The sequence below is a fragment of the Schistocerca nitens genome, chromosome 5 (genome assembly GCF_023898315.1).
Source record: "Schistocerca nitens isolate TAMUIC-IGC-003100 chromosome 5, iqSchNite1.1, whole genome shotgun sequence".
Taxonomy (NCBI): domain Eukaryota; kingdom Metazoa; phylum Arthropoda; class Insecta; order Orthoptera; family Acrididae; genus Schistocerca; species Schistocerca nitens.
In genome coordinates, this window is record NC_064618.1 from 177,042,013 (window position 1) to 177,069,420 (window position 27,408).

A 27,408-nucleotide genomic window follows, 5' to 3' on the forward strand; every position below is an offset into this window, starting at 1 on the left:
AGGAGGATGGGCACCAGGTGAAGAAAGTTGAAACAAAATTTGAGTGAGAAGAAACTTTCTGATGGTACAACCATAAGAGGCACGCTGACAGACAAAATGATTGATGAACCACAGCAGTATTATGGGATGGCCATTAGAAATAATAATGAGGATTTGTTGGAAATGAAGCAGGTAGTATGGGCTATCTTCTTCCACAGACTAACGATGAAAAACCAGTACACCACCTTTGCCCTCCTGGACCTGATTCATGGTGCAATTACTGGAATGCCCAGTACTCAGACAATTCATGCAGCCATAAACATTCCATTCCAGCAGTAGTCATTGATAAAACCTATGTACAGAGACCTGGCAGATCCTGAGTTACTGAAGAAGTCTCTGCATGGTCAGACTCAAAATCCCATATCCCAGTGAGTCGTTCAGTAATCTTATATGGATTTGCTTACCAGCAAATGTTTTTGTTGGAATGAGGACATTAAATTGTGTGGGGGGGGGGTCACTGATGCTGTTATTGTTTTTAATGACGACAACATTGGTAGGGTGAAAGTGCTACAGCATATGGGAATTAAGCCTGGAGCAAACTGCATCGGAGAACTTGAACTGCTGGACCGGATTCGCATTGATATAGCAGAGTATGCAGCACTGTTGGCCACTAATGAGACCAGAAAGAAGAAAAAACTAGGAAAAGATGAAGAGGATGATATACAGTATGGTGCAGAGGGCTTCTGGTTGACTAAAAATATAAAATTTGTCATATATTAAGTGAGTTACAATCATTTGAAACTTCAGAGGCCGTTCCTGAAAATTTAATTTTTCTGTTGAATGTTTCCCTAAATCTCAGAAACCACGTCGAGTAGAGTATTCTACTTTTCAGGGAGTAATGACATACATATCCTGAGTCTAGTGAACTACGATTATTATCCGAAATTAGGTTATATTTTTGTTTATTTGGGTAGTACTGTCGTTTTACGTTGATGACGCATGCTTTGTTTATTTGTTGTTATATCTTTGCAATTTTCAAGCTGCTAGGTTAGTTTCGTTATCGCTACCGTGCTGTTAATCGTGACTGCTCCGCTGTCTATTTGCACCAAAGAAGAGCAATGTTCAGTGATTCGTATTTTGTGGCCGGAAGGCGTATCAGGGGCCGAAATTCATCGAAGACACTCGGTACAGTACGGGAACAGTGTTTTGTCACAACGGAGTGTCTACGAATGGATTGAAAAACTTGTAAATGGTAGCACAAGTGAGATACGCACGATGAAGGAGTCGGACGATCGTTTACCATCACAAATGAAGAAACCATTGAGCGTTCACCTGAAATGATTCTCTTAGACAGACGATTAACTATTGACAAAGTGGCACATCGTCTGCAAATTAGTCACGGTTCTGTCCACGAAATCATCCACAACAGACTTGGGTCTGATAAAAGTTGTGCAAGACGGTCCCAAAACAACTCACACAGTTACAGAAAAAAACGCGCTTAAACATCTGCAAAAACATTTGGATCGCTGTGGTAGCGAAGGGACAGCTGCTTAGACAGTGTCATTACTGGTGACGAAACATGGATCCAACATTATGAGCCGGAGAGTAAACGGCTGAGTATAGAATAGAAACATTCAAATTCGCCGTGCAAGAAAAAGTTCAAGACACAACCGTCCGCAGAAAAACTGATGCTTACGGTTTTCTGGGACGCACAAGGTCCACTACTGGAACATTGTGGGGAAAGGGGCACAACAATAAACAGTGTACGTTACAGTGAGATACTTACTGCCAGGCTAAGTTCCGCAATTCGAAGCAAACGCCGAGGATTGCTGTCAAAAGGCGTTGTGTTGTTCCACGACAATGCACGTCCGCATATTGCCGCCCATACTGCTGAAACGCTACAGAAACTCAAATTTGAAGAACTGGATCATCCTCCATATCGTTCCGATCTTGACCTTTCTGTCTATCACTTGTTTGGTCCACTCAAACAAGGATTAAAGGGCCGTCGACTTGCCTCGGACGAAACAGTGAAAGAAGCGGTGCATTCCTCGCTCACATCTCAACCGACAACATTCTTTTATGAGGGCATCAGGAAGCTTGTACAACGATGGACCAATTGCGTTGAAACGCAAGGAGACTATGCCGGAAAAGGATGTTCTTTTATGTTTCCTATTTGATTACGATAAAATTTTATAACTACTTTGCGGATAATAATTGACTTATCCTCGAAATAGAAGAACATAATGTTATGTTATTTAGGATAACGTAAAAAAAGGGACACAAAATTTTAACCGTGTAATTTAAAAATTGTATTTCCGAAAGCAGTGACTGAAATGCAATTATTGTGGTTCGACAGACTCAGAACATACAGTTTAATGTCCTGTAAATGTTTCATGTCAATGGCTACAGTGGTTCCTGAAATACAGGGAAGCCAAGTCTTTAAATTTAACATTGTTGGGATAGGGTGTTTCAACTCCCCTTCATATCGTAAATCATAAACACGTTCTGCATAGTTAAACAGAGTTCAAACCTGCTTCCGAGTACTGGTTACAGGCTTCAGTCTGGTGAACCACATGACGCCAGTTTACGCGCTAGAACTGCCAGTGGGGCTCTACTAGACACTTTCCAGGTGCAACTAACTAAGGTTTATGGCTGTACAAGGCCCGTCCTACTCATGGTCTACCGTATGTTTGCCTCCGTTCATACCGACATCCTTCCTAATTCAGTTCACAGTATTTTGTACCTGTTAGCTTTGAATTGCTAACATTCAAACGCAATTTGTATCCTGCACGCCGGCCGGTGTGGCCGAGCAGTTTTAGGCGCTTAAGTCTGAAACCGCGCGACCACTACGGACGCAGGTTGGAATCCTGCCTCGGGCATAGATGTGTGTGATGTCCTTAGGTTGGTTACGTTTAAGTAGTTTTAAGTTCTTGGGGAATGGTGACCTCAGACGTTAAGTCCCATAATGCTCAGAGCCATTTGAACCACTTATGCTGAACAAAACTCAACAACACTTTTCGAGAGACAATGCTCTCAGGTTGTAAAATTTAGCTCATGAGGTTAAAACGTAAAAAAACTGCGGCGTTCACAAAATAAATAGAATAAAAACACAGAGGACTGTGTGTCTTCTTCTTACATAAAAGTCAACTTTATGAATCATAGTCCCGTCTCATAAGGCACACTTCACCAGGTTGCGTCCTGTGGGAAACTGCTGTGGGCTCCCGGAGAGTAAGGTTTACGCTTATGCAGTGGCGCCGAAGTTGTTATGAAGTGACACATCCACTGTGTTCCAACGTGATTGTAGCTGTTACCTCAACCGTAATGCTATACGTATTGGTCGCCCATATTTTCCTCATTTACGAACTTCACCGTTGTCAGTTTATAGTTACTTCGTGAAAGAGACACTGACAATTTTTGATTATGTATCTGCCTTAAAATAATTCAAAAGTCGCGTTAAGATAACTTATTTCGTTGTCATTACTTTGCGCATTCAAAATACGAGGGTAATCAGAAAAGTAAGATATTCTATTTTTTTATAAGTACATAATCCCGTTTATTTCTACAATTTTTCGACATAATCTCCATTTCTGTCGATGCATTTTTATAGACACTGTGCCAGTTTTTGTATGCCCATGTCATACCAGCTCGCCGCCATGCTGCGAAGAAGGATGCCGCCACTGGCGTGATTGTTGCTTGGTCTCAGGTGTAAAGTGGTATGCCCAGGTTTCGTCACCCGTGACGATTGAGTCCAGAAAGTTTTCATGTTCGGCTGCAAGGTGGTGAAGAAATGAGCGGGAAGCATCAACGCGTTGGCGCATGTGGTCCTCAATAAGAATGCGTGGCACACACCTTCCGGTAGTTCAATGTTTCCGTTGAAATTCTGTGAGCGGTGCTTCGGGAAACCTCAGGAACCAACGTGCAGAGATCATCGAGGGTGATCCGCCGATCTTCACGCATGCTTTGCTCAGCCTTCAACACTGTCTCCCCAGAAACTGACGGTCTGCCGCTCCTTTCTTCGTCGTGAATTTCGGTTCGACCAGCTGCAAACTCTCTACACCACCTACGAACATTTTTGACATCGATGCACGACTCACCACACACGCCCTTCAATTGGCGATCGATTTCAATTGGCGCAGTGCCCTTTGCGTTCAAAAATCGAATAACTGCGTGCACTTGGCGGTAACATCCAACGGGAGATTCATTCTCAACGGCTTCCAAGCCAAGACTGAGCGTCTCGGTATGGCGTGCGCATGTTTACACACAGCGCGTGAAGCACTCTTCATAACTGTGAATAACTGCCACACAAAAAGACTTCAGTACTCATAAAACATAGGAAATCCTACTTGTGGGATTACCGTCATATTAGCATCATTCTTTTCAGGAGTGGCGATCTTAAATTCTTACAGAAATTAGAATTTTCTTCTTTTCTTTTCAACTGCGAGTTTTCTTAATCGTCTTCAGTTCTTTTAAGGGGGGCTACCTTTGCAGTACTCATGATTTGCAACAGCTCTTCTGTGATAATTACGCTGTCTGAATACATCATTATGTTCCCTGTATCTGACCGAAAATGTCCTTCCTGTCTGCCCAATCTACTTTCATCGCAGGATGCGTACTGAATTTTATAAATTCCCTGTCTTTCGAACTTACTCATCTTTTTACCAACGTCATGTTTCAAGTTATATCTTACTACATTGTTTGTCTGGAACGTTATTATAACACCATGCGGTTCAAAAATGTTCGTGAGTTTTACGAAGCTGTTCCATAATTTGGCACAGGGACCGTTTCTATTTTTTAATCGCTGGGTTTATTCTTCTTTTATCATTACCTTCAAGCTGCAGTTTATTAACAATATCCGCATCGTAACCTTTATTAACACTATCGTCTTAATGGTCGTTAGTTCCGTCTCTCTTTCCTTACTGTTCACAGGCACGCTGACTGTTACCTCCACTAGTCTATGGAGCGCAGCTTCATTATAGGCACGTAGATGTCATGAATCATTAGGAATCATAGCATCTGTAAACAGAAACGTCTCCATATTTTCCCAATTTTTAACTCAATTTGTCTATGGACCTCGTCTAACTGAATTTAAGGCGAGAACACCACTGGTAGATTATTTGCAAAACTGCAGTACTGTCCTCTATCATATCAAGAAAACACTATTTCAATATCAAACAGAGTCAGTTCCAATAGTTAACTTCCTTTGCGAACCATGCCACCATCGGGTATAAGTCTGCCTAATTGGTCTGGCAACCGTTTCCTTTTACGTAACTGCAATTTATTACTAACACAACCTTGGTTCGCTTCTAGTTTGTCCAGATACTGCTTCCCTTCAATAGAAATCTTTTGAAACAGCCTGATACCTTGCCATTACGCACGATCATGTACAAATAAGTACCCTTTCACATTATCGGTATATTGCTAAGTTAGAAGTAGCCAATAGTGTGACAGCTTGTTACCCACAATTTAATGTTGATCTGACAATTTTCGAAATGCTTCCCCTCAATTAACGACTTTTCATTTGAAATTCTGAAGATTATGAATAACTATAGTATGACATACCTCTTTGCATGTTATCGATGTCTTGAGTTTGTCATTAACGGATACCTACTGTAGTTGAATGAGCAATTACCTTTCAAGCAATTTATGCCATCCAGACGGAATGGATTCAGTTTGAAAACATTTATGCTCAGCCAACCGCAGAACTGCTTACATATTTCATTTGGTGCTCTTTCGGGTTAGTTAACAAAATTTTCACAACAGTAATAGGAAAGATTGCAATGTTAGTGCAACAACCAGGACAATACTTTGGAATGACGACTTTCGCTTCTTGTGAACAAATGCTCTTAAAGCCCTTACAAATATTTGTTTGACTTTACTACAGCAGAACTACCGAACGTTCTGCCTGTGGGAACAGTACGTTATTCGAGAAACGCAGGAGAAATTACAACAAGAAGAAGCTATGTTGCTGACAGCTGGTACTTTGGTTTCCATCAAGCCACAAAACAAAAGACAAGCGTGGATTTTGTGCATGTCTGAGTTACGAAATTCGGACTAAAAGCTGTTCGGTGGGCCTTCGTCATACTTCTAGTGCACAACAGTTCAGGCGCTTCTAGTCTCTTCTTGGGATTTCTGACAGTTCAAATCACTTCCGTACATTCCCATACACCAAAGACTTCTTTCTCAATTCTGTTATAACAATATATATATAACCTCCAGGTTGCCGAGTAGTGCTAAAGTCACGACACAAACGTTTTTGTGCTTTGACCTTAGCACCATATGCAACCTGAAGGTGTTCTACTAGCAAAGCCGGTCGTAAGACGCGCTTTTCATTAACCGTAAACATTACTGTCAGCTGTGGTTCCAAATCTAATCAAGGATGTATTCCTGTCACCAAAAAGTACTAATAATCTTATGCACATTGCCCCAAAGAGACACAGTAAGAGAAAAAAAGACGCACCACGAAGGAGATATTCGAATTGGACGGAAATCGGTAGTGACATATAAATGTACACAAAAAAAATTTCTTACAATAATCAAGAGAAAGAGCTGCACAAATTGAGAAAGTAAATAACACGTTGGTCCACGTCACGTCCTTATGCAAGCTTCGGCTTGGCATTGCTCGAATTGTTAGATATCCTCCTGAGAAATAACGTTCCAGATTCTGTCCAGTTGGCGCGTTATATCGCCAAAATTCCGAGATAGTGGGAGGGCCCTGCCCATAATGCTCCAAACGATCTTAATTGCGGAGAGATCCAGCGACCAGGCTAGCTATAGTAGAGTTTGGCAAGCATAAAGACAGTCCACATATAGTAGGGTTTGGCAAGCATGAAGACAGTCTAGATATAGTAGAGTTTGGCAAGCATAAAAACAGTCTAGATATAGTGAAGTTTGGCAAGCATAAAGACAGTCTAGATATAGTAGAGTTTGGCAAGCATAAAGACAGTCTAGATATAGTAGAGTTTGGCAAGCATAAAGACAGTCTAGATATAATAGAGTTTAGCAAGCATAAAGACAGTCTAGATATAGTAGAGTTTGGCAAGCATAAAGACAGTGTAGATATAGTGGAGTTTGGCAAGCACAAAGACAGTCTAGATATAGTGGAGTTTGGCAAGCATAAAGACAGTCTAGATATAGTAGAGTTTGGCAAGCTTAAAGATAGTCTAGATATAGTGGAGTTTGGGAAGCATAAAGACAGTCTACATATAGTAGAGTTTGGCAAGCATAAAGACAGTCTAGATATAATCGAGTTTAGCAAACATAAAGACAGTCTAGATATAGTAGAGTTTGGCAAGCATAAAGACAGTCTAGATATAGTAGAGTTTGGCAAGCATAAAGACAGTCCAGATATAGTGGAGTTTGGTAAGCATAAAGACAGTCTAGATATAGTAGAGTTTGGCAAGCATAAAGACAGTCTAGATATAGTAGAGTTTGGCAAGCATAAAGACAGTGTAGATATAGTGGAGTTTGGCAAGCACAAAGACAGTCTAGATATAGTGGAGTTTGGCAAGCATAAAGACAGTCTAGATATAGTAGAGTTTGGCAAGCATAAAGACATTCTATATATAGTGGAGTTTGGCAAGCATAAAGACAGTCTAGATATAGTAGAGTTTGGCAAGCATAAAGACAGTCTAGATATAGTAGAGTTTGGCAAGCATAAAGACAGTCTAGATATAGTAGAGTTTGGCAAGCATAAAGACAATCAGGAGAAACACTCGCCTTGTCCCAGCGGGCATTATCTTGCTGAAATGTAGTCCCATGGTGGCTTGCCATGAAGGGTAACATAACGGAGCGTAGAAAATCGTCGACTTACCACTATGTCGGAAGGGTGTCGGGGATTAAAACCAAAGATGTCTTGCCATGAAAAGAAGTGACACCCCACTACTTCTGGTAATCGGGCCGTAAGGCGGGCGACAGTCAGGTTGGTATCTCAACGATGTACGGATTGGTTCCAGACACATTATCGGCCAGAATCCCTCTGACTGGAGTAGAGTTGTCTTCAGTGATGAGTGACACTTCGAAATGAGCCCCGATGACCAGAGAAGATTGACAGAATATTCCTCTTATTTGAAGTTTCCAGCATTCATTTATCACAGTGTGATGCGGGTACAGAATGTTTTCATGCACAACGTTGGAAATAGTGACGTGACTAACGTTTTCCCTTCTTCTTGTACTAACTGATTAAATTTCTTCCTTAGTACGAAAAGTTCACTCGTCTAGCACAGTTCTTTGTATGTCTCGTTGTCTCCTACCATTTGAAACTCTCATATGTGCTTTTGGCTCGAAAGCGTAGGTGGAGTCGTGCAAACGTTTGAACACAGGCTAACCGCTTCTCAGCGGGATTTTAGTCACAACGCTAACGTGTTGCTACTGTATTGCCATCTGCCAACCATACATGTAGTGCACGGCCATCATTACATTCACTGAATATGTCGATTATTAATATGATGGAACTAACTCTGAAAAAAGAAAAAAAAGTTCAAATGTCTCTAACACTATGGGACTTAACATCTGAGGTCATCAGTCCCCTAGACTTAGAGCTTCTTAAACCTAACTAACTAAGACATCACACACATTCATGCCCGAAGCAGGATTCGAACCTGCGACCGTAGCAGCAGTGCGGTTCCGGACTGAAGCTCCTAGAACCGATCGGCTACAGCGGTCGGCCTGAAAAAAGAAAAAAAACACAGAAAGCAAAAGAATAACATTTATGAGACAGCAAGCTGCCCATACCAGTCAGCTCAACACTAAACTGGAGAGACTACTCAAACGTATCTGTGCACAGAAAACTGTGGCGGTGTTCGGCGGGTGCACTATATTGTCGAGGGGCATTCTCGGATGTTGCTACTGCTTGTGCTTGCGACTTCCGTTTTATTTTCACATTGATTTACACTGGTAAATCTAAGCAGGGTAATGTAATATCAGTGAACAGTAACTTCATCTCATCTGTTTAGTAGAACGACTTGACAGTATGCTTCAACTCACATTATTACAACGGCTGTGACGTATTTCGTTACGGGTTGACGGCGTGCCGTAGCCTCTCCCGTTCAGTATGGACTCACAGATTCGGAAATGCACAAAGCATAACAAAACACATTCACATAAACTAAAACCAAAAGCCTAGACCACCAGTAAAGATGTGAGTAGAGCAGAAAAGAAATTACCAAATAAAAATTTATTGAAAAATAACTTTCTTCTCTCGGAAACTGAGTACGTCACTTTCAGTGTAAACATTCGTCTTCGAACAAAGTAAAAGGAAGGTTATATGAAGGCAGCAAGATAATTTGACTCTATAGCTGTGGTATCTGTAGCTATCTGCATTCAGTTTATGAATATACCAGTTGAAAACTGATCCTGTCAGAGAACAAAAAAGGGTGAATATCACCCTCTGTAAAAGACTCTCACAGAAAACTGGGGAAGGAGCTGCCTCAGTCCTCATTCGGCCTTCCTCACAATACAATTCGGCCTGCAAACTCTTTTATCGAGGAACACTCTAAATCATTTTACCCAGTCTCTCCTTGGAGTGAAGCCTCAATACTCATCATCTCCATGTCCTTGTTAGTGTCTATATATGTTTCTCTTCTTATTGCCAGCTTTTTCTCCCATTGCCACTTTGCCTTGTCCGTGTGTCCCTCTGTAGCTCTCTTCATACCTTTTTCTCGCTCTTCCTTACTGCTCTCTCCTTCCTGCGCCTTTCACTGTCTATCTTTCCCTCTGCCATTGTCTTTGTCCCATTCTTTTTCTCTTCCATTGCCACTGCCTCTCTCTTTCTCGCTTACACTGTGCTGTCTCTCTCTTCAACTACAGTTGTCTCCTTTCCACAAACGTTATTAGAGATGGTTTGCTCTGTATTTTGACTCATAGACAGGGAAATGTTACGAAGTTGGTTAAAGGTTGCGGTAAAATGGAAAACTGTTTTACATTTCGCCAGTCAGGGGAAGGGGTCTCCACTCATCTCTTAACTGCCACTGTGTCGTCTCTCTATTGCTTCCACTGTTACTATCAACAAAAAATGGTTCAAATGGCTCTGAGCACTATGAGACTTAACATCTGAGGTCATCAGTCCCATAGAGCTTTGAACTACTGAAACCTAACTAACCTAAGGCCATCACACACATCCATGCCCGAGGCAGGATTTGAACCTGCGACCATAGCAGTCGCGCGGTTCCAGACTGAAGCGCCTAGAACCGCTCGGCCACACCGGCCGGCTACTATCAACATCCATCACTCTTTCTCTTTTGCTGCCACTCAGTTAGCATCACAGTCTGCTCTTTCTTTGGCTCCCACTGCTCCCATTGGCATTGTCTGCTCTCTCTTTCACTATCACTGTATTTCTGAGACACTCTTTCAGCACAAACAAGGCGAATATGTCCACTTGCCAAAATTTTTTTATGGATTCAGAATGACACTTGAGACAGCTTTCCAGTCAGAGGCAGTTAAAGAGCAACATATTCGACTTTTTGTTCTCCGACGGCAGCACGGTTCAGCTGGTTCCCTATTTTTCCTCCAGTTACAGCAGGACGTGCTGTTGATATAACGCAAATTTGTAGGTCAGTAAAGTTCTGATAGTTTCTTTATATGCTGGGACACATGTACATATCTTGACACATATGATGAAAAAAATAATAACGCATAGTAAAAGATTAACGCAAAACGACTTCCATCTAATGCAGGTTCATTTTACAATGTTTTGCATGAAAATGTACATCATTTTTAAGCTACCCCCGTATACCAAAAAATCACATGTTTCAATGACAAATACGGAGAATTTCGTATGACAAAATTATTTTTTGTAAGATGTCAGGTGGTATCATCGAATACTTTCCAGACAGCCTGTGTAAGATTGAAGCGCTCCTTGTACAGAAACAGCACGTCATAAAATTTTACTGATGAAAAAATGACAATTAAAGACATAGATTTGTGACTTCAGAACCCTTGCAAAGACCCCAGTACCTATGGCATTTTCTCATTAAGTAAGTTAAAACTGCATTTACGCCACAGACCGAATATTACGCATATATTTCACATGCATAAGGTCGTCAAGTATGAACCTCTTGATATCTCTAACGAATAAGTACATCGAAAAAAATATTTAAATTTTCCTAGAAGATCATGTTAATAACATAATGTAAGAAATTCGACGATTTGTCACGAATATAGATTATAGAACTTATGGTACCCACAAATCACAGTTTTTAGAGGATATCTGGATAAGAGATAAAGAGTCTCGAATACTTGAAAATGATCTAGATAAATGTCTAATGAATGTACAGTTAAATTTTGAGCCTTTTTTGTGTTAGTTGTTTAGATAATTGCATCCCACGATGTAATAACGGCGAAATACCGGTTTTGAGGTTTTCTTAACAAGTATGGTTATTTAGAGCCTTTGGATCTCGGTGAGGGATGATGATATGGAAAAGAATTTATAATTTCTTCGAGAACATCATCTTAGTATTCTATGACAAAAATTGCGAATACTTGCCATGAATAAAAATTATGAAAGTGGCCATTCCGACAATTCGTATTTTTGGTACAAAAAAAAAGTCATGGACCTTCGGTTTTTTCTCAGGAACCTGCCCATGAGTAAATGTGCTTTTATAAGAGACAAGAGACCCATCCTCGACCAAATGAATGAAAAAAAAAGGATTTTCTCACTTTGCCCTTACATAGAGGATGTGTGCAATGTTCAAATTTTGAGCATGTACTGTAGGGTAGCTAGAATATGCAGGTTCTTCAGATAGATATACTAATGGTCGCTTGGCCAAGGCTAACCAAAACACTTCTCCACTTATCACCGTGATCAATAGGTCCCGAGACATGATACCCTCAAAAATCGTATTTTCGCTCGCAGCTTTTTGGAACATCTTGGTACCGTGCACTATCGTGCATAGAACGATGAAAATCAAATATCGTGAATATTGTAGGTGTGGATTCATATGTACTCACAAATTCCCTCATTGCAAAAACATTTACTTATGGTAATAGCACGAAGTAATATCTTAGATTTGAAATCTCACTCCCAATTGCATTACAACATGCCAGAATTTCCCTATTATAAGCCAGTAATGCGTGCGATTAACAGAAAAGTAATGCGTTCTACATTATACGAGTACGTGCGAGAGTAATATATGGGGGACGTGGAACTGCAGTCGAAAAGGAAAGCCTGTGTTTTCGTAATCTCTCAGCCGCACAATGAATTTAGGATTAATGAAATGTAGATCTTCACATGATATTTCACCAACACTCATTCGAAATTTTCATCAATATGCATTCACACGGTTTTTGCTGTGGTATGAATATGTAATGCGGTAATGACACATGAATAAAACATGAGCTTTAACGAAAATATTGTTGCAAATGCTTGTGTGTGCTGACAGCCTTCCTCGCTGACTCAGTAACAACGCCTATCATACGCAAAACACCAGTAAGCTTAAGCACTGAATTGAACAAGTTACGAATAAATGTTTTGTTTCCTATTTATTACGAGTATCTCCATCTTAACTATCAGTGTGTATCAAGTCCTGTTTCTGGTGGTTTAAGGAAAAATTCAGTTATTATGTCAATTTATTAGATTTACTATATGCTGATTCCGTAACTCATTAATTATGAAAAACTTTTGCAGCGGCTGTTCAAAAAACTATGCAGCTACTACCGACTTTGTGCTTTATATTAAGCCATTCTCAAGAGTTCCGGAAACTGTTATAAATCTGATAGATATATAAACATACAAGGTACAATAGATTCTACTATGGGCAAGTATAAATATTTGAAATAAATGCCTCCCTAAAAAAACAAAAGGAAAGACACTCAGTATGTAGGCTAACACTTAAAAATACCTTTTACCTGCAGATCTAACTTCCAACCGAGCGAGGTGGTGCGATGGTTAGCACAGTGGACTCGCATTCGGGAGGACGATGGTTTAAACCCTCGTCCGGCCATCCTGATTCAGGTTTTCCGTGATTTACCTAACTCGCTTAAGGCAAATGCCAGGATGGTTCCTCCGAAAGGGCACGGCCAACTTCCTTCTCCATCCTTCTCTAATCTGATGGGACCGATGACTTCGGTGTTTGGGCCACCTTCCCCGAATACATCAACTAATTACCTTCCCGTTATTGACTTTTTTTAAAGTTACTCTGCAAATTAGCAGCTGAATCTTGATATTTGTAAACATGTTCTGTAAGCAGTCCACACCCAAAGCGGGTCCAACCTGGGCTAACGATCTCTGCTGTTTCCTGCGATTCAGATATTGCACGCTATGGGACATAACTGTACTCGAATGTCCTATCCACTTTAACTATTTTCGTCGTCGGCTGCAACCCGGTTCCGAGTATGCACAGCTTCTTCCTCCATTTGATAAGCATTTCAGTTCAACTTATGGATGTGTTTCCGGTGCCTGAACAGAACAATCCTGGCAAAACTTCTCGTTTAGCGTCTTCGTGTATGTGGCGTTCTCCTTCAAAAAGTTAATAGCTGTGGATATAGTGTTCCTCTGCAGTAAGCGGTCCACATCACAATCTTCCCATGTTTTTACATTTATGCCACTTGTCTTCATGATATGTTCGTTTTATCTGATGAGAAGGGCTCCATGAGGTTTACTGACAGAGTAGAGATCACCATAAAGGATTTGGTGGGGCAGTCTCGTATTACTCATGAGATGCACATGACCTAACCATCATAGTTGATGAGCGATGATGGTTGCCTCAGTGCTGCTTAGATGTGCTTTCTGGAGAACCGAAATGTGGGTCACATTTTTTTGGTGGAAGCGTTCAAGTTTCTTTATACCACGGCGACTGTCCCAGGTTCATAGCCATACAGGAGCATAGAAATGACAACAGCTTTGTACAACATGAGTTTGGTATACAGCATTAGGTATTTATTCATGAAGACTCTGTGTATTAACCATACTAATACTGCACAAGCAGCCCCAATTCTTTTGCAAACAGTTTGTTCGCAGGTACACTGCTTAGAAAAGATGATTCCGAGATATGAAGAGTGCTTAGTTTGCTCCACTGCTGTGTCTAGGCTAGAGATATTGAACTCAGAGTTAATCCTGGGGCAGGTTGTGCGAGTACCTTTGCTTTTCCCACATTGATGGTAAGACCAAAGCGATCACATGTAGGTGTAAATCAGTTGACTGGCAGTACTTCTTGGTGAACGTGGTCTTGCCAGATTGAAGAGACCTCCATCAAAACGAAGTTTAATTTCCAGGGCTGGTTTGTTTTCAGATAATTCGTACAGCATGACAGCCACGTACAGGCCAAAGGCGTTTTGAGCAAGCACACAGCCTTGTTTCAAACATTAAGTGACTGTAAACAAACCCGACATAGCGTTACCATGAAAACCTGCCCAGACATGCCATCATCCAAAACTTGAATCAGATCCACAAGGTTATCGGGATATCCAAATTTCTTAGCATCTTCCACATGGCAGATCTAGGCATTAAATCAAAGACTTTTTCCATGACGTAGGAAACTATAGAGGCTTCTGTTGTTCTCTGCATTTTACTGGAGTTTTCTAGAAGAATATTTCATGTCTGTTGTGCCTGTGGAGGTTCTGTAGCCGCACTGAGATTCAGGCAAAATCTTCTCTGAATTAATTTGGAGCCTATTTAATAGACCTTTTGCGAGAATTCTACATGCTGCTGACAACAGCGACATACGAGGTGCATTCAATTTCTAAGGCCTTCGATTTTTGTTCTCCGGACTGGAAAGAGATAGAAACATGCGCATTGTTTTAAAATGAGGCCGCGTTCATTGTCAATACGTCCCAGAGATCGCAGCACCGTACGGCAGATGGAATTTTACCGCCAGCGGCGAGAATGAGAACTGTTTTAAATACTTAAAATGGCGACGTTTTCCCTACTTGAACAGCGTGCAATCATTCGTTTTCTGAATTTGCGTGGTGTGAAACCAACTGAAATTCATCGACAGTTGAAGGAGACATGTGGTGATGGAGTTATGGATGTGTCGAAAGTGAGTTTGTGGGTGCGACAGTTTAATGAAGGCAGAACATCGTGTGACAACAAACCGAAACAACCTCGGGCTCGCACTAGCCTGTCTGACGACATGATCGAGAAAGTGGAGAGAATTGTTTTGGGGGATCGCCGAATAACTGTTGAACAGATCGCTTCCAGAGTTGGCTTTTCTGTGGGTTCTGTGCACACAATCCTGCATGACGACCTGAAAATGCGAAAAGTGTGATCCAGGTGGGTGCCACGAATGCTGACGGACGACCACATGACTGCCCGTGTGGCATGTTGCCAAGCAATGTTGACGCGCAACGACAGCATGAATGGGACTTTCTTTTCGTCGGTTGTGACAATGGATGAGACGTTTATGCCATTTTTCAATCCAGAAACAAAGCGCCAGTCAGCTCAATGGAAGCACACAGATTCACCGCCACCAAAAAAATTTCGGGTAACCGCCAGTGCTGAAAAAATGATGGTGTCCATGTTCTGGGACAGCGAGGGCGTAATCCTTATCCATTGCGTTCCAAAGGGCACTACGGTAACAGGTGCAGCCTATGAAAATGTTTCGAAGAACAAATTCCTTCCTGCACTGCAACAAAAACGTCCGGGAAGGGCTGCGCGTGTGCTGTTTCACCAAGACAACGCACCCGCACATCGATCTAACGTTACGCAACAGTTTCTTCGTGATAACAAATTTGAAGTGATTCCTCATGCTCCCTACTCACCTGACCTGGCTCCTAGTGACTTTTGGCTTTTTCCGACAGTGAAAGACACTCTCCATGGCCGCACATTCACCAGCCGTGCTGCTATTGCCTCAGCGATTTTCCAGTGGTCAAAACAGACTCCTAAAGAAGCCTTCGCCGCTGCCATGGAATCATGGCGTCAGCGTTGTGAAAAATGTGTACGTCTGCAGGGCGATTACGTCGAGAAGTAACGCCAGTTTCATCGATTTCGGGTGAGTAGTTAATTAGATAAAATATCGGAGCCCTTAGAACTTGAATGCATCTCGTACCATGGTGGTTCCCACATTTACAACGGTCGCCTTTCTTGAAGATAGTGCTGATATTAAGCTATTATCAAGGGTTTCCGAGAACCATTATCCAGTTTCCCAGATTAAATCAGTGTAAAAAGTCTAGTCTTCAAGGGTGTACCTCCATTTGTATCAGTTCCTGAGGAATGTTATCAACGTCAGGAGCTTTCCTTGGTCGTAACTGATTAAGATTTTTGATAAAGTGTCTGAGTGTCTCTGTATGTGGGTGGAAGTGCCATTTGAGGTTGCTGAGGTAACAGAGGGCATTGTATAAAAAGTCCTCAGCAAAACTGGAGGAACGATTTAGAAGCGCAGAGAGATGTTCCTTCCACCGCACTAAGATTTTATCATTCTCACACTAAGTGATGGAAATGTCAACAGTCTTCGGTGTTCCTGGTAAGGATCGAATTGGAACATATATCTCCTTTACACCTGCATAGGAGTTTTTCAGGTCACTGGCATCAGATAATCCTTGCAGTTCTTCCACCAGTAATTCTTGATATCCGTAATTCGTTTCTGATATTTCTTGTTAAGTTCGATGAAATGTGATTTCTTCGCACGAGAAGACGGACGTTGAAGAAAGGATGTATGGGATTCTTGTCTGGCATTGATCAGAAGCATATTTTCTTCATTATTTTCACCAAACCAGTCTTGTCATTTTTTTTCACAAATCCAATTGTTTCTTTAGCTGAATCAGTAATGATCGTGTGAAGTGTGGCCCACTTCTTATTTGTAATATTAGTGGTGACTGGATGAGTAGCCAGCTTACGTTTCTGTAATCCGTAGCAGAATTGAATTTCAAGTTAAGAAGTGTCCAATTTCCGTCTGGGCAGGTTGTGGACAGACCGTTTAGAGTGGCGACAGATTGAGATCTTCAATCGACAAAAAAGGAGCTTATGATCTGTCCAGCAGTCATCGACATTTCTCACTGTCCTGGTGACAAAGAGATCTTTATTTATCACATTCTTGGTAATGATATAGTCAAGGAAGTGCCTGTGATTCTAGAGAGGATGCATCTAAGTGGCATAGTAGCGATTAGGCCGGCGGAACTGGGTATTGGTAATAAAGATTTCATGTTCAGCACATAAAACAAGTAGCAGTGGACCATTAGCGTTGCAGTTGCGAAGTTCTTGATTCCCTGTCATATTGCTCCATAGTTGAGATGTTTGTGAACTCTGACGTTGAAATCGCCAAGTAGTAAGAGCTTGTCTGGAGGTGGTTCAAAATGGTTCAAATGGCTCTGAGCACTATGGGATTCAACATCTTAGGTCATAAGTCCCCTAGAACTTAGAACTACTTAAACCTAACTAACCTAAGGACATCACACACACCCATGCCCGAGGCAGGATTCGAACCTGCGACCGTAGCAGTCCAGCGGTTCCGGACTGCAGCACCAGAACCGCACGGCCACCGCGGCCGGCTGGAGGTGGTACTTTCTTGATGGTTGTGCTCAGCAGGTTATAGAACCGATCTTTAATGTCTCCATCAGCATCCAAAGTGGGATCATATGGAGTGATGCGGGTAATAAATTTACCTCCAGACAGCGGGATTCGGAGAGACATAATTCTTTCGCTGACAGGAGTTGGAGGTAGCTGATAATCATTCACAAGATGTTCAGCACATGGGCCTTCTCCACTCAGGGTGGGCAGTAGTGATCCTAAAGTGCCTACAAAAACATAGATGGAGGAACGAATTCCCGAGAAATCAAGGGGCCTCAGAAAGACGACGATCACACATCTGCTGCCAACGTACAGGTCCGAACCAGGACCTAGGATGTAGGGCTGTCGTTTGTACACCGTGCTTACAGCTGCAGTGCAAACAGTTCTGCGTGCTTGGTCCCTCAGTGTTATAAGCCCACCGACAGGATGTTTAAAATTCTGCAAAAGTTAAACTGGGATGAGTTAAACAGTCATTTTAAAGATAGCTAGAGCATAATAACGGCTCTACAGTAGCGTATTAGTTAAGATGATAAATGCCTGTTCGCAAATAATTGGTTACGACGTAAATAGTGCAAATGAAATTAAGTGAAACCAAGGTATCGGAAAATTATGAAAGCCACATTCATAGAGATACCGCAAAAATAGCCAAGAAGACTTTGGCGGCACGGGCAGGAGACAGATAACAACTGGAAACAATCAAGACCCACCTGATAATCATAACAATCGAAAGAGATTGTTGAACTGAATAAAACAAACTTACGATCAAAGATGCTTTGGTTTCCCCGTATTCTGAATACATATTTATTTTTTACGATCTTTTGAAGTCACTATAGCCTCTCCGTATCTGATTCTGACAAAATTACAGAGTCGTCCGTTATCCTTGACTCGAAAATGTGATTAGTTTTCGAAATTTCTCCCTTGCCTCCCTTACTGTTTACTTAATGAGCACAAGCTTGTCTAATTTTATTCTTAGTTACCGCCTCCCTTCAATGTACACCTTCTTTTGGGACTGCAATTTGGTTTTTATCTACAAGTTGTATATAATCTTACGCTCCATGCATGTTTTGTATCTGGAACAGATGGATTGCTTAATTCTAAAACATCCTTCTTTATTCGTGGTTATTCACGTAACTCTTAACGTGTTCAGTTGGTACATTAAATTCCTATAATTAGCTCCTTTCTTCTAAAGTTTTACTGTGGTCGCATGATTCTCTTTGTTGATTCCCATCACTTGCTTTCTATTGGAGGCTTGTTTACAAAAACAATCTTTCCCATTATGAGGAATTATGTGATTTTATGAAATTCGGGACTCAGTAAGGCGTATCAAATAGAGAGACATCGTTATTAGAGCTGAACGTGTCAGGAAAACGTCTAGAAAAGTATGATCCCACCGTTACTGATTAACAAAAGAAACAGATAACTTACGGCGATATTTACGTGCAAGGTGTCTCAAAGGACTTGAAACCCGATTTACGAAAGTACAGTATTATGCTTGGACCACCTCTCTTCGTCGTACTGATAGCATGCCGAAATTAGGAGAAAACGATTTACAGAGGACCGTCAGGTAAGAGCCTGTTTCCTCGTTTCAATGAAGCGAAACTAACCAAGGTGATGATATTTCTCAAATTGGATATGATAGGGAAAGTTTAGGATATAGTGCGCTATTGTTCCATACAGTACAGTGCATTTCACAGCACCTCCAATATCAGTGTATGAGGAGGCATGGTGGCTGATTGAGCCACATTCTTCCTAAAAGGCCAATGAGTCATAAGCACGTATAATGGTGAGTGCTTGTACCATAAGTATTCGTGTACAAAGGTGATTTTCTCACTCTAGTGGATCAGTATACCTATGACTGTATTTTGTAATAACATCACAATGCAACACTCCGTAAAAGGCGGGAGGTCGAGCACGATAATAAACTTTTCCAGCTTATACACCAGTCTTATTTACTATTTTTCTTGTTCTGGGAGAAGGCGAATCTACTTTACGTGACTAAAGAAAGTCAGCAGGAACGTGGTTTCATGGTTTATGTCCTAATGTTAATCTAGTACATTGGACTGAATGTGTCAGAACGCAGGTAGAGTCTGAGCAAGAAAGCGTTTGATGGTCATCATATAGGACAGTCTTCGTTCTTAAGAGAAAAAATCAAACAATGCGTCGTTTTCGTTTTCCATGCAACATGGAAACGGTGCGTTCCTCTGTAAATCGTAATCCACTTAGTCACTGTGAATCCTCTATAGGAGTAATAGGAATTGTGTGACGGATGAAATAAGTTTTTTTTTATTTTTTTATTTTTTTTTAGCTAAGTCAGAGCCACAGCATTTGTATTCGTGGCTGTGGCGATATTCTATGATCCATTAAACCTCTCTTTTATTTTTTTTAGAAAAGCGTTAAGAAATACCAGTGAAGAGAGCCTTTCGGAAAGTGTGGCAGCTGAATGTCAGCTTAAGCAAACTTAATGTGCGTCACTACGAGAAAAGACATGACTTGCTGAAATTCATTGATCGCATAATCGATGATCTGTTGCCGGAATCAGCCAAAATCGTCAAATATCTAAGGAAGTCTATCACCAGCACACCGTAAAACAAATAAATGTGGATTGTATGAGTTACACAGCTATCCTCTAGCATAATCGCGTGGTAATTGACAAACGAAATAAGTCTTTCACTAAATCCATATTTTGTTTTGGCGTTTTCTTGTCCTACCAGGAAATAAAATTCACCAACGAAATCAGACGTTTACAAAATTCAGTTTTCGTTTTCAGCCTTTTTTATTCAGACGAAAACTGTTATCTAGGGGTACGAGTCTTTGAGCAGGAATGAAAGCGCCATCGGACTAGTTTGAATCATCCTCCTCTAACATTACCTTTCTTTTATAGAGATAACATTTACCATGCATGCTGTCGATTCTTGCATAGGTTAAAAATTGTCTCAGCTCTTGCACTATAAGATTTCGTATGATTTTTTATACGATGTATTACACTGAAGACTAAAATGTACAAAAAAGAAAGTAATGTGTTACAATCGATATGTACTAACAGTGAAAACTACTCTTCTTTTAAGAACAATTGAAATTACAAAATTTCTGGCATACTTAAAATTCGTATTATTGATTGCGCAATCAAACGCTAATTATTAAATTTAATTGTGGACTTATTTATAAATTAATGATATCATTTGGTAAAGAGTCTTTTCTTTCCGAGAAAGTTTGTAAGCTCTTATGTTTTGTGAACTCTTTGCCTCTTTGCAATTGAGAGTACTGCAGAATGTATGGGTGTAACAGCTGAATTAACAATTGTAAAGTCGGTGTGATTTATAAGAATAAAATAAATAATAAGATATTCGTAGCAACAAGCAACCCTTAAACAGCTATTTTATCATAAAGAAGCTACAAAATCGAAATTTCAGCTGTAAGAATGTACCCCTAGACAATACTTTGAGCCGTCGGCAACAACAACGAGATAGTGAAGGTAAGTAAAAAGTTCTTCTTTTGTAATCTTACTCCTCTGGAAACTTTCAAAAGTTGTGCAAAGAATGAGAACTTTAATGGTGCTGTATGGGAGGGTAAGATTACAAGTCGGGGCTCGCCCGGGATTTGTTCATTGTTCAAAAATGGTTCAAATGGCTCTGAGCGCTATGGGACTTAACATCTGAGGTCATCAGTCCCCTGTAACTCAGAACTACTCAAACCTAAATAACCTAAAGACATCACACACATCCATGCCCGAGGCAGGATTCGAACCTGCTACCGTAGCGGTCGGGCGGTTCCAGACTGAAGCGCCTGGAACCGCTCGGCCACACCGGCCGACTGTTCATTGTTAACGAAGTTTTGTCTTTTGAAGAAGAAGAAGGAACAGTAATTTATGTCAATTACATTTATAAAAGTTCAGTCACCCTGCGAAAGAAGAGCAGAGAGTTGCTCAACAAAATGATATAAACAGTGAAGAGAATTTGATACGATATCAACAATGATGGACAAGATGAATTGAAAGAGGACTTGACAACTACGACGAAGGATATCAGACTCTACCAGGCACTTAAATGTGATTTGCAGAATATCCATGTAGATGTAGATGTTGGAAAGATAAGTACAAACCATCTGTGAAATTAATCATCCTTAGTGAACTCGTGTGATTGCCAGCAAAATGAATAGTGATGTAGTTGTGAAAGCTGTAGGACCCAACCTAGATACGTTTGAACCAATTGAAAGTGTAGAAAGCTAAGAAACAGTGAAAACCGACATACATAGTGGACTATAGCAAAATTGAGAGCAGCTATTGATCAGTTAGTAGAAACAAAAACAGATGATAATAGCAAAATTAGTGCAGTTAATGATCAATACACAGAAATAAAAACTGACAACAATGGCAAATTTAGTGCAGTCGATGATCCGTTAATGGAAATACGATCTGAACAGACCGATAAAATGGACAGGGTACAATACCAAATAGACCAACTAAGTAATCAGGTTTCCGAGCTAAGAAGTGGGTTGTCAGATGGATTAAAAAGTGTGAATGAAAAATTGAATACATCATAAAATAAATTTATTGTTTTGGAAATTGAGTTAGTTGCACAATCTTCGCAAAAGGAGAAGAATGTTAATGACATCATAGTTCAATAGAAGGTCATAGAGGGAAAATTGAACAGAACTTAAGCAGTTTAGATAAAAAAATAGCAAATGCTGAAAACAGTATGATAAATAATGTGAATGTTCTAGACCAAAAATTTTTAGTTGTTCAGGAAAAATTCATTGACAACAATCTGTATTCAAACAATGGTATTGCATGGTCCAACATTCGAATTAAAAGTTTTCTATCAGAAAATTTACATCCAGTGGATTTTCTATATCACTGTAGAGTAAGTTTTGTGTCAACCATGAGCTAAGACCAAAACATCAGATTTATTAAAACATGCCTTGAAGTCAAAGCTCTGTCGTGGGTAAATCTAAATTTAAGTCACTGGGAGATATCAAAGTCTCTAAAAGAGTTTTTTTAATTAAATTTAGGTCAGAAGCTGAACAAGGGATAATTGAAAGTGAATTTCTGAACCGTCTGAACTATAGGAAAAGGGATGGTACACTGAAAGAATTTTGTAAGAATCAGCTAAAGAAACTAGCACACCCTCACAGGCCATTTGACAAAAGGACATTAATTGGTGGATTCAGAAGGAGATTACCAGAAAGGTCGCATTGGGATTTAGTACACGGACCTGACGACTGTCTAGACCAATGTTTACCATGTGTAGACAGGCTGTATAGGGCAGTAGAAAGAAACATGTACTATAAGCGAAACGTAGTGTGAGGAGGGCTATGCGGAAGGCGTTCTATGAATTCTAAGGTAAAGTTCTATGTACTGACTTGGCAGAAAATCCTAAGAAATTTTGGTCTTATGTCAAAGCGGTAGGTGGATCAAATCAAAATGTCCAGACATTCTGCGACCAAAATGGTACTGAAACAGAGAATGACAGACTAAAGGCCGAAATACTAAATGTCTTTTTCCAAAGCTTTTTCACAGACGAAGACTGCACTCTAGTTCCGTCTCTAGATTGTCGCACAGATGACAAAATGGTAGATATCGAAATAGATGACAGACGGATAGAAAAACAATTAAAATCGCTCAAAAGAGGAAAGGCCGCTGGACCTGATGGGATACCAGTTCGATTTTACACAGAGTAGGCGAAGGAACTTGCCCCCCTTCTTGTAGCGGTGTACCGTAGGTCTCTAGATGAGCGTAGCGTTCCAAAGGATTGGAAAAGGGCACAGGTCATCCCCGTTTTCAAGAAGGGACGTGGAACAGATGTGCAGAACTATAGACCTATATCTCTAACATCGATCAGTTGTAGAATTGTGGAACACGTATTATGTTCGAGTATAATGACTTTTCTGGAGACTAGAAATCTACTCTGTAGGAATGAGCGTGGGTTTCGAAAAAGACGATCGTGTTGAACCCAGCTCACGTAATCCGTCCACGAGACTCAGAGGCCCATAGACACGGGTTCCCAGGTAGATGCCGTGTATATTGGATTCCGCAAGGCGTTCGATACACTTCCCCGCAGCCGTTTAATGAAGAATGTAAGAGAATATGGACTATCAGACCAATTGTGTGATTGTATTGAAGGATTCTTAGATGACAGAACACAACATTTCATTCTCAATGGAGAGAAGTCTTCCGAAGTAAGAGTGATTTCAGGTGTGCCGCAGGGGAGTGTCGTAGGACCGTTGCTATTCACTATATACATAATTGATCTTGTGGATAACATTGGAAGTTGACTGAGGCTTTTTGTGGATGATGCTGTAGTATATCGAGAGGTTGTAACAATAGAAAATTGTATTGAAATGCAGGAGGATCTGCAACGAATTGACACATAGTGCAGGGAATGACAATTGAATCTCAATGTAGAGAAGTGTAATGTGCTGCTAATATATAGAAAGAAAGATCCTTTATCATTTAGCTACAATATAGCAGGTCAGAAACTGGATTCATTCGAAGAATCCTAAGGCAATGCAATCCGAAAACAAAGGAAGTAGGTTACAGTACACTTGTTCGCCCAATGCTTGAATATTGCTCACCAGTGTGGGATCCGTACCAGATACGATTGATAGAAGAGATAGAGAAGATGCAACGGAGAGTAGCGCGCTTCGTTACAGGATTATTTAGTAATCGCGAAAGCGTTACGGGTAGGATAGATAACCTGCAGTGGAAGACTCTGCAGGAGAGAGGCTCAATAGCTCGGTACGGGCTTCAGTTGAAGTTTCGAGAACATACCTTCACCGAGGAGTTAAGCAGTATATTGCTCCCTCCTACGTATATCTCGCGAAGAGACCATGAGGATAAAATCAGAGAGATTAGAGCCCACGCAGAGGCGTACCGACAATCTTTCTTTCCACGAACAATACGAGACTGGAATACAAGCGATAACCGATATACTCAAGGTACCCTCCTCCACAAATAGTCACGTGGATTGCGGAGTATGGATGTAGATGTATATAATAACAGAAATGATAGAGATCACAGTGGTAACAACTACAGAATCAGAGATGGTGGTAACTTCAATCAGGGTCAAAATTGTAATAGAGACAGAAATTTTTAACATCAGCAGAACAGGAATAATGGGGATAGCCATGGGCAATGTAATAGAAGAAACAATCAAAGAGGCACCTATTCGGGAAACTGTGGCCCATCTCAATGAAGGTCCACAGTTTCAAGCGAGGAGATATAACAACTGTAGGACCCCCAATTTACGGTTACAATCAGACAATAGTAACAGTATTAATAATGTTGCACAGATATCTGAAGTTGAACGGAAGGAACATCATCAGATTTCTCATTTACGTTTTGATCGAAAGTTTTGGAATACTGTGTTTAATTATACACACATCAAAAAAAGATTTACATTCCGAGAGTTCCCGAAGAAGCCGGCCTCTGTAGCCGAGCGGTTCTAGGCGCTTCAGTCTGAAGCCGCGCGACCGCTACGGTCGAAGGTTCGAATCCTGCCGGGCACTGATGTGTTAGTTAGGTTAGTTATGTTTAAGTAGTTCTAAGCTGTAGGAGACTGAAGACTACAGATGTTAAGTCCCACAGTGCTCAGAGCCATTTGAATAATTTTTTGAAGTTCCGGAACCTGTATAGAAAAATGGAATAGAGATCAACATAAACATCATTTCCACCCTTTCTACTGATCGTGAAAACCACACATACAGCGAGACCGTCAGGTGGTAGACCAGATTGCTGTACACACTGGTACCTCTAATACCCATTACCACGACCTGTTGCACTGATGCATGCCTGTAATCGTTGTGGCTTACTATCCACAAGTTCATCATGGCACTGTTGGTACAGATTGTCTCACACCTCAACGGCGATTCGACGTAGATCGCTCAGAGTGATTGGTGGGTCACGTCGTTCTTAAACAGCCATTTCAATCTGTACTAGGCATGTTCGATAGCATTCATGTCTAGATAAAATTCTGGCCACTCTAATCGGGCGATAACGTTATCCTGAAGATGTGCACGATGGGGGAGCGAATTGTCGTCAATGAAGACGAATGCCTCGATAATATGCTGCCGATATGGCTGCACTATCGGTCGAAGGATGGCATTCACGTATGGTAGAGCCGTTATGGCGCCTTCCATGACCTCCAGCGGCATACGTCAGCCCCACATAATGCCACTCCAAAACAGCAGGGAACATACACCTTGCTGCACTCGCTGGACAGTGTGTCTAAACCGTACAGCCTGACCGGGTTGCCTCCAAACACGTCTCCGACGATTGTCTGGTTAAAGGCAAATGCGACACTGATCGATGAAGAGGACGTGATGCCAATCCTGAGCGTCCATTTGGAATGCTGTTGTGCCCATCTGTACCGCGCTGCATGGTGTCGTCGTTGCAAAGATGGACCTAGTTATGGGCACCGGGATTTAAGTCGCGCATCATGCAGCTTATTGCACCCAGTTTGAGTCGTAACACAACGTCCTGTGGCTGCATGAACAGCATTATTCAACATGGTGTCGTTGCTGTCAGGGTTCCTTCGAGCCATAATCCGTAGGTAGCGGTCATCCATTGCAGTAGTAGCCCTGGGGCGGTCTGAGCGAGGCAAGACATCGAAAGTTCCTGTCTCTCTGTGTCTCATCCATGTCCAAACAACATTGCTTTGGTTCACTCCGAGATGCCTGGACACTTCTCTTGTTGAGAGCCCTTCCTGGCACAAAGGAACAATGCGGACGTGATCTAACCGCGGTATTGACCTCTAGGCATTGTTGAACTACAGACAACTCGAGCCGTGTACCTCCTTCCTGGTGGAATGACTGGAACTGATTTGCTGTCGGACCCCTCCATCTAAGAGGTGCTGCTCATGCATGGTTGTTTACATTATGTTTTGGGCAGGTTTAGTGGCATCTCTGAACAGTCAAAGGGACTGTGTCTGTGATACGATATACACAGTTAACGTCTATCTTCAGGGGTTCTGGGACCCCAGGGTGAAGAAAACCTTTCTTGATGTGTGTAATAATGTAGCTACTAAGCACAAACCAGAATGTGAGAGTAATGAGAATTTTGATGTAGTATGTAATAAAGAAGCTTATCTTGGTCAGAAAACAGTGTTATTGATGTATACGAAACAGGTAATCACTGTATTGGATCTGAATTAGGTGGTATTTTTGATATAGATGTGAATGACAAGTGTGAAATGACTGAGGTCGGTAAGTCTTAGACTGGTTTTCAGTTCTTAAAAGTTCTATAAGCCTACAAACGTGCCAACTTTGCATGTTACTGCATGACGATGAAGATCTTCGTGTCGTCTTAAGTGATGAATTGACACTTCGCCTAAGTGGAGTTGGGGAAACGTATAGAATGTGCGACCTGGGAGGGTAAGATTACAGGCCCCAGGTTCGAAACCAGTTCCAGTATTGGCGGCCGAAGACTTCCGGCATAAGAAGTCAGCCTCATTCTGCCAATGGCCTTATCAACAGAGTGCGAAGGAGCGCATGGAGGTTAAGGACGATGTCTTGTCCTTCGGGTGGGACCCTGCACCAAATGGCGGAAAAATCAGCCATGACCAACCGCATAGGGATGCAGAAGGCAATGGAAACCACTGTAATAAAAACACATAATTTGTATCCACAGGATATGTGGCCTATAATTCAAAATGTGTCATGATGCTCTCTCAATTGGCAAAGGATTCCGGAATATTTCCAGAATGAGATTTTGACTCTGCAGCGGAGTGTGCGCTGATATGAAACTTCCTGGCAGATTAAAACTGTGTGCCCGACCGAGACTCGAACTCGGGACCTTTGCCTTTCGCGGGCAAGTGCTCTACCAACTGAGATACCGAAGCACGACTCACGCCCGGTACCCACAGCTTTACTTCTGCCAGTATCTCGTCTCCTACCTTCCAAACTTTACAGAAGTTCTCCTGCGAAACTTGCAGTTTAGGAGACGAGATACTGCCAGAAGTAAAGCTGTGGGTACCGGGCGTGAGTCGTGCTTCGGTATCTCA

The 27,408-nt window shown here is 41.4% G+C and overlaps 1 protein-coding gene across 1 annotated transcript in view; it reads right to left on the minus strand.

Moving 5' to 3' along the window:
* LOC126260328 (uncharacterized) overlaps positions 1–27,408 on the minus strand; it is a 72,540-nt gene that overhangs the window by 10,484 nt on the left and 34,648 nt on the right. Inside the window, exon 2 of the mRNA XM_049957653.1 lies at positions 17,380–17,851. Coding sequence (XP_049813610.1) covers positions 17,380–17,851 — 472 coding nt within the window. The remainder of the gene's footprint in view (positions 1–17,379; positions 17,852–27,408) is intronic.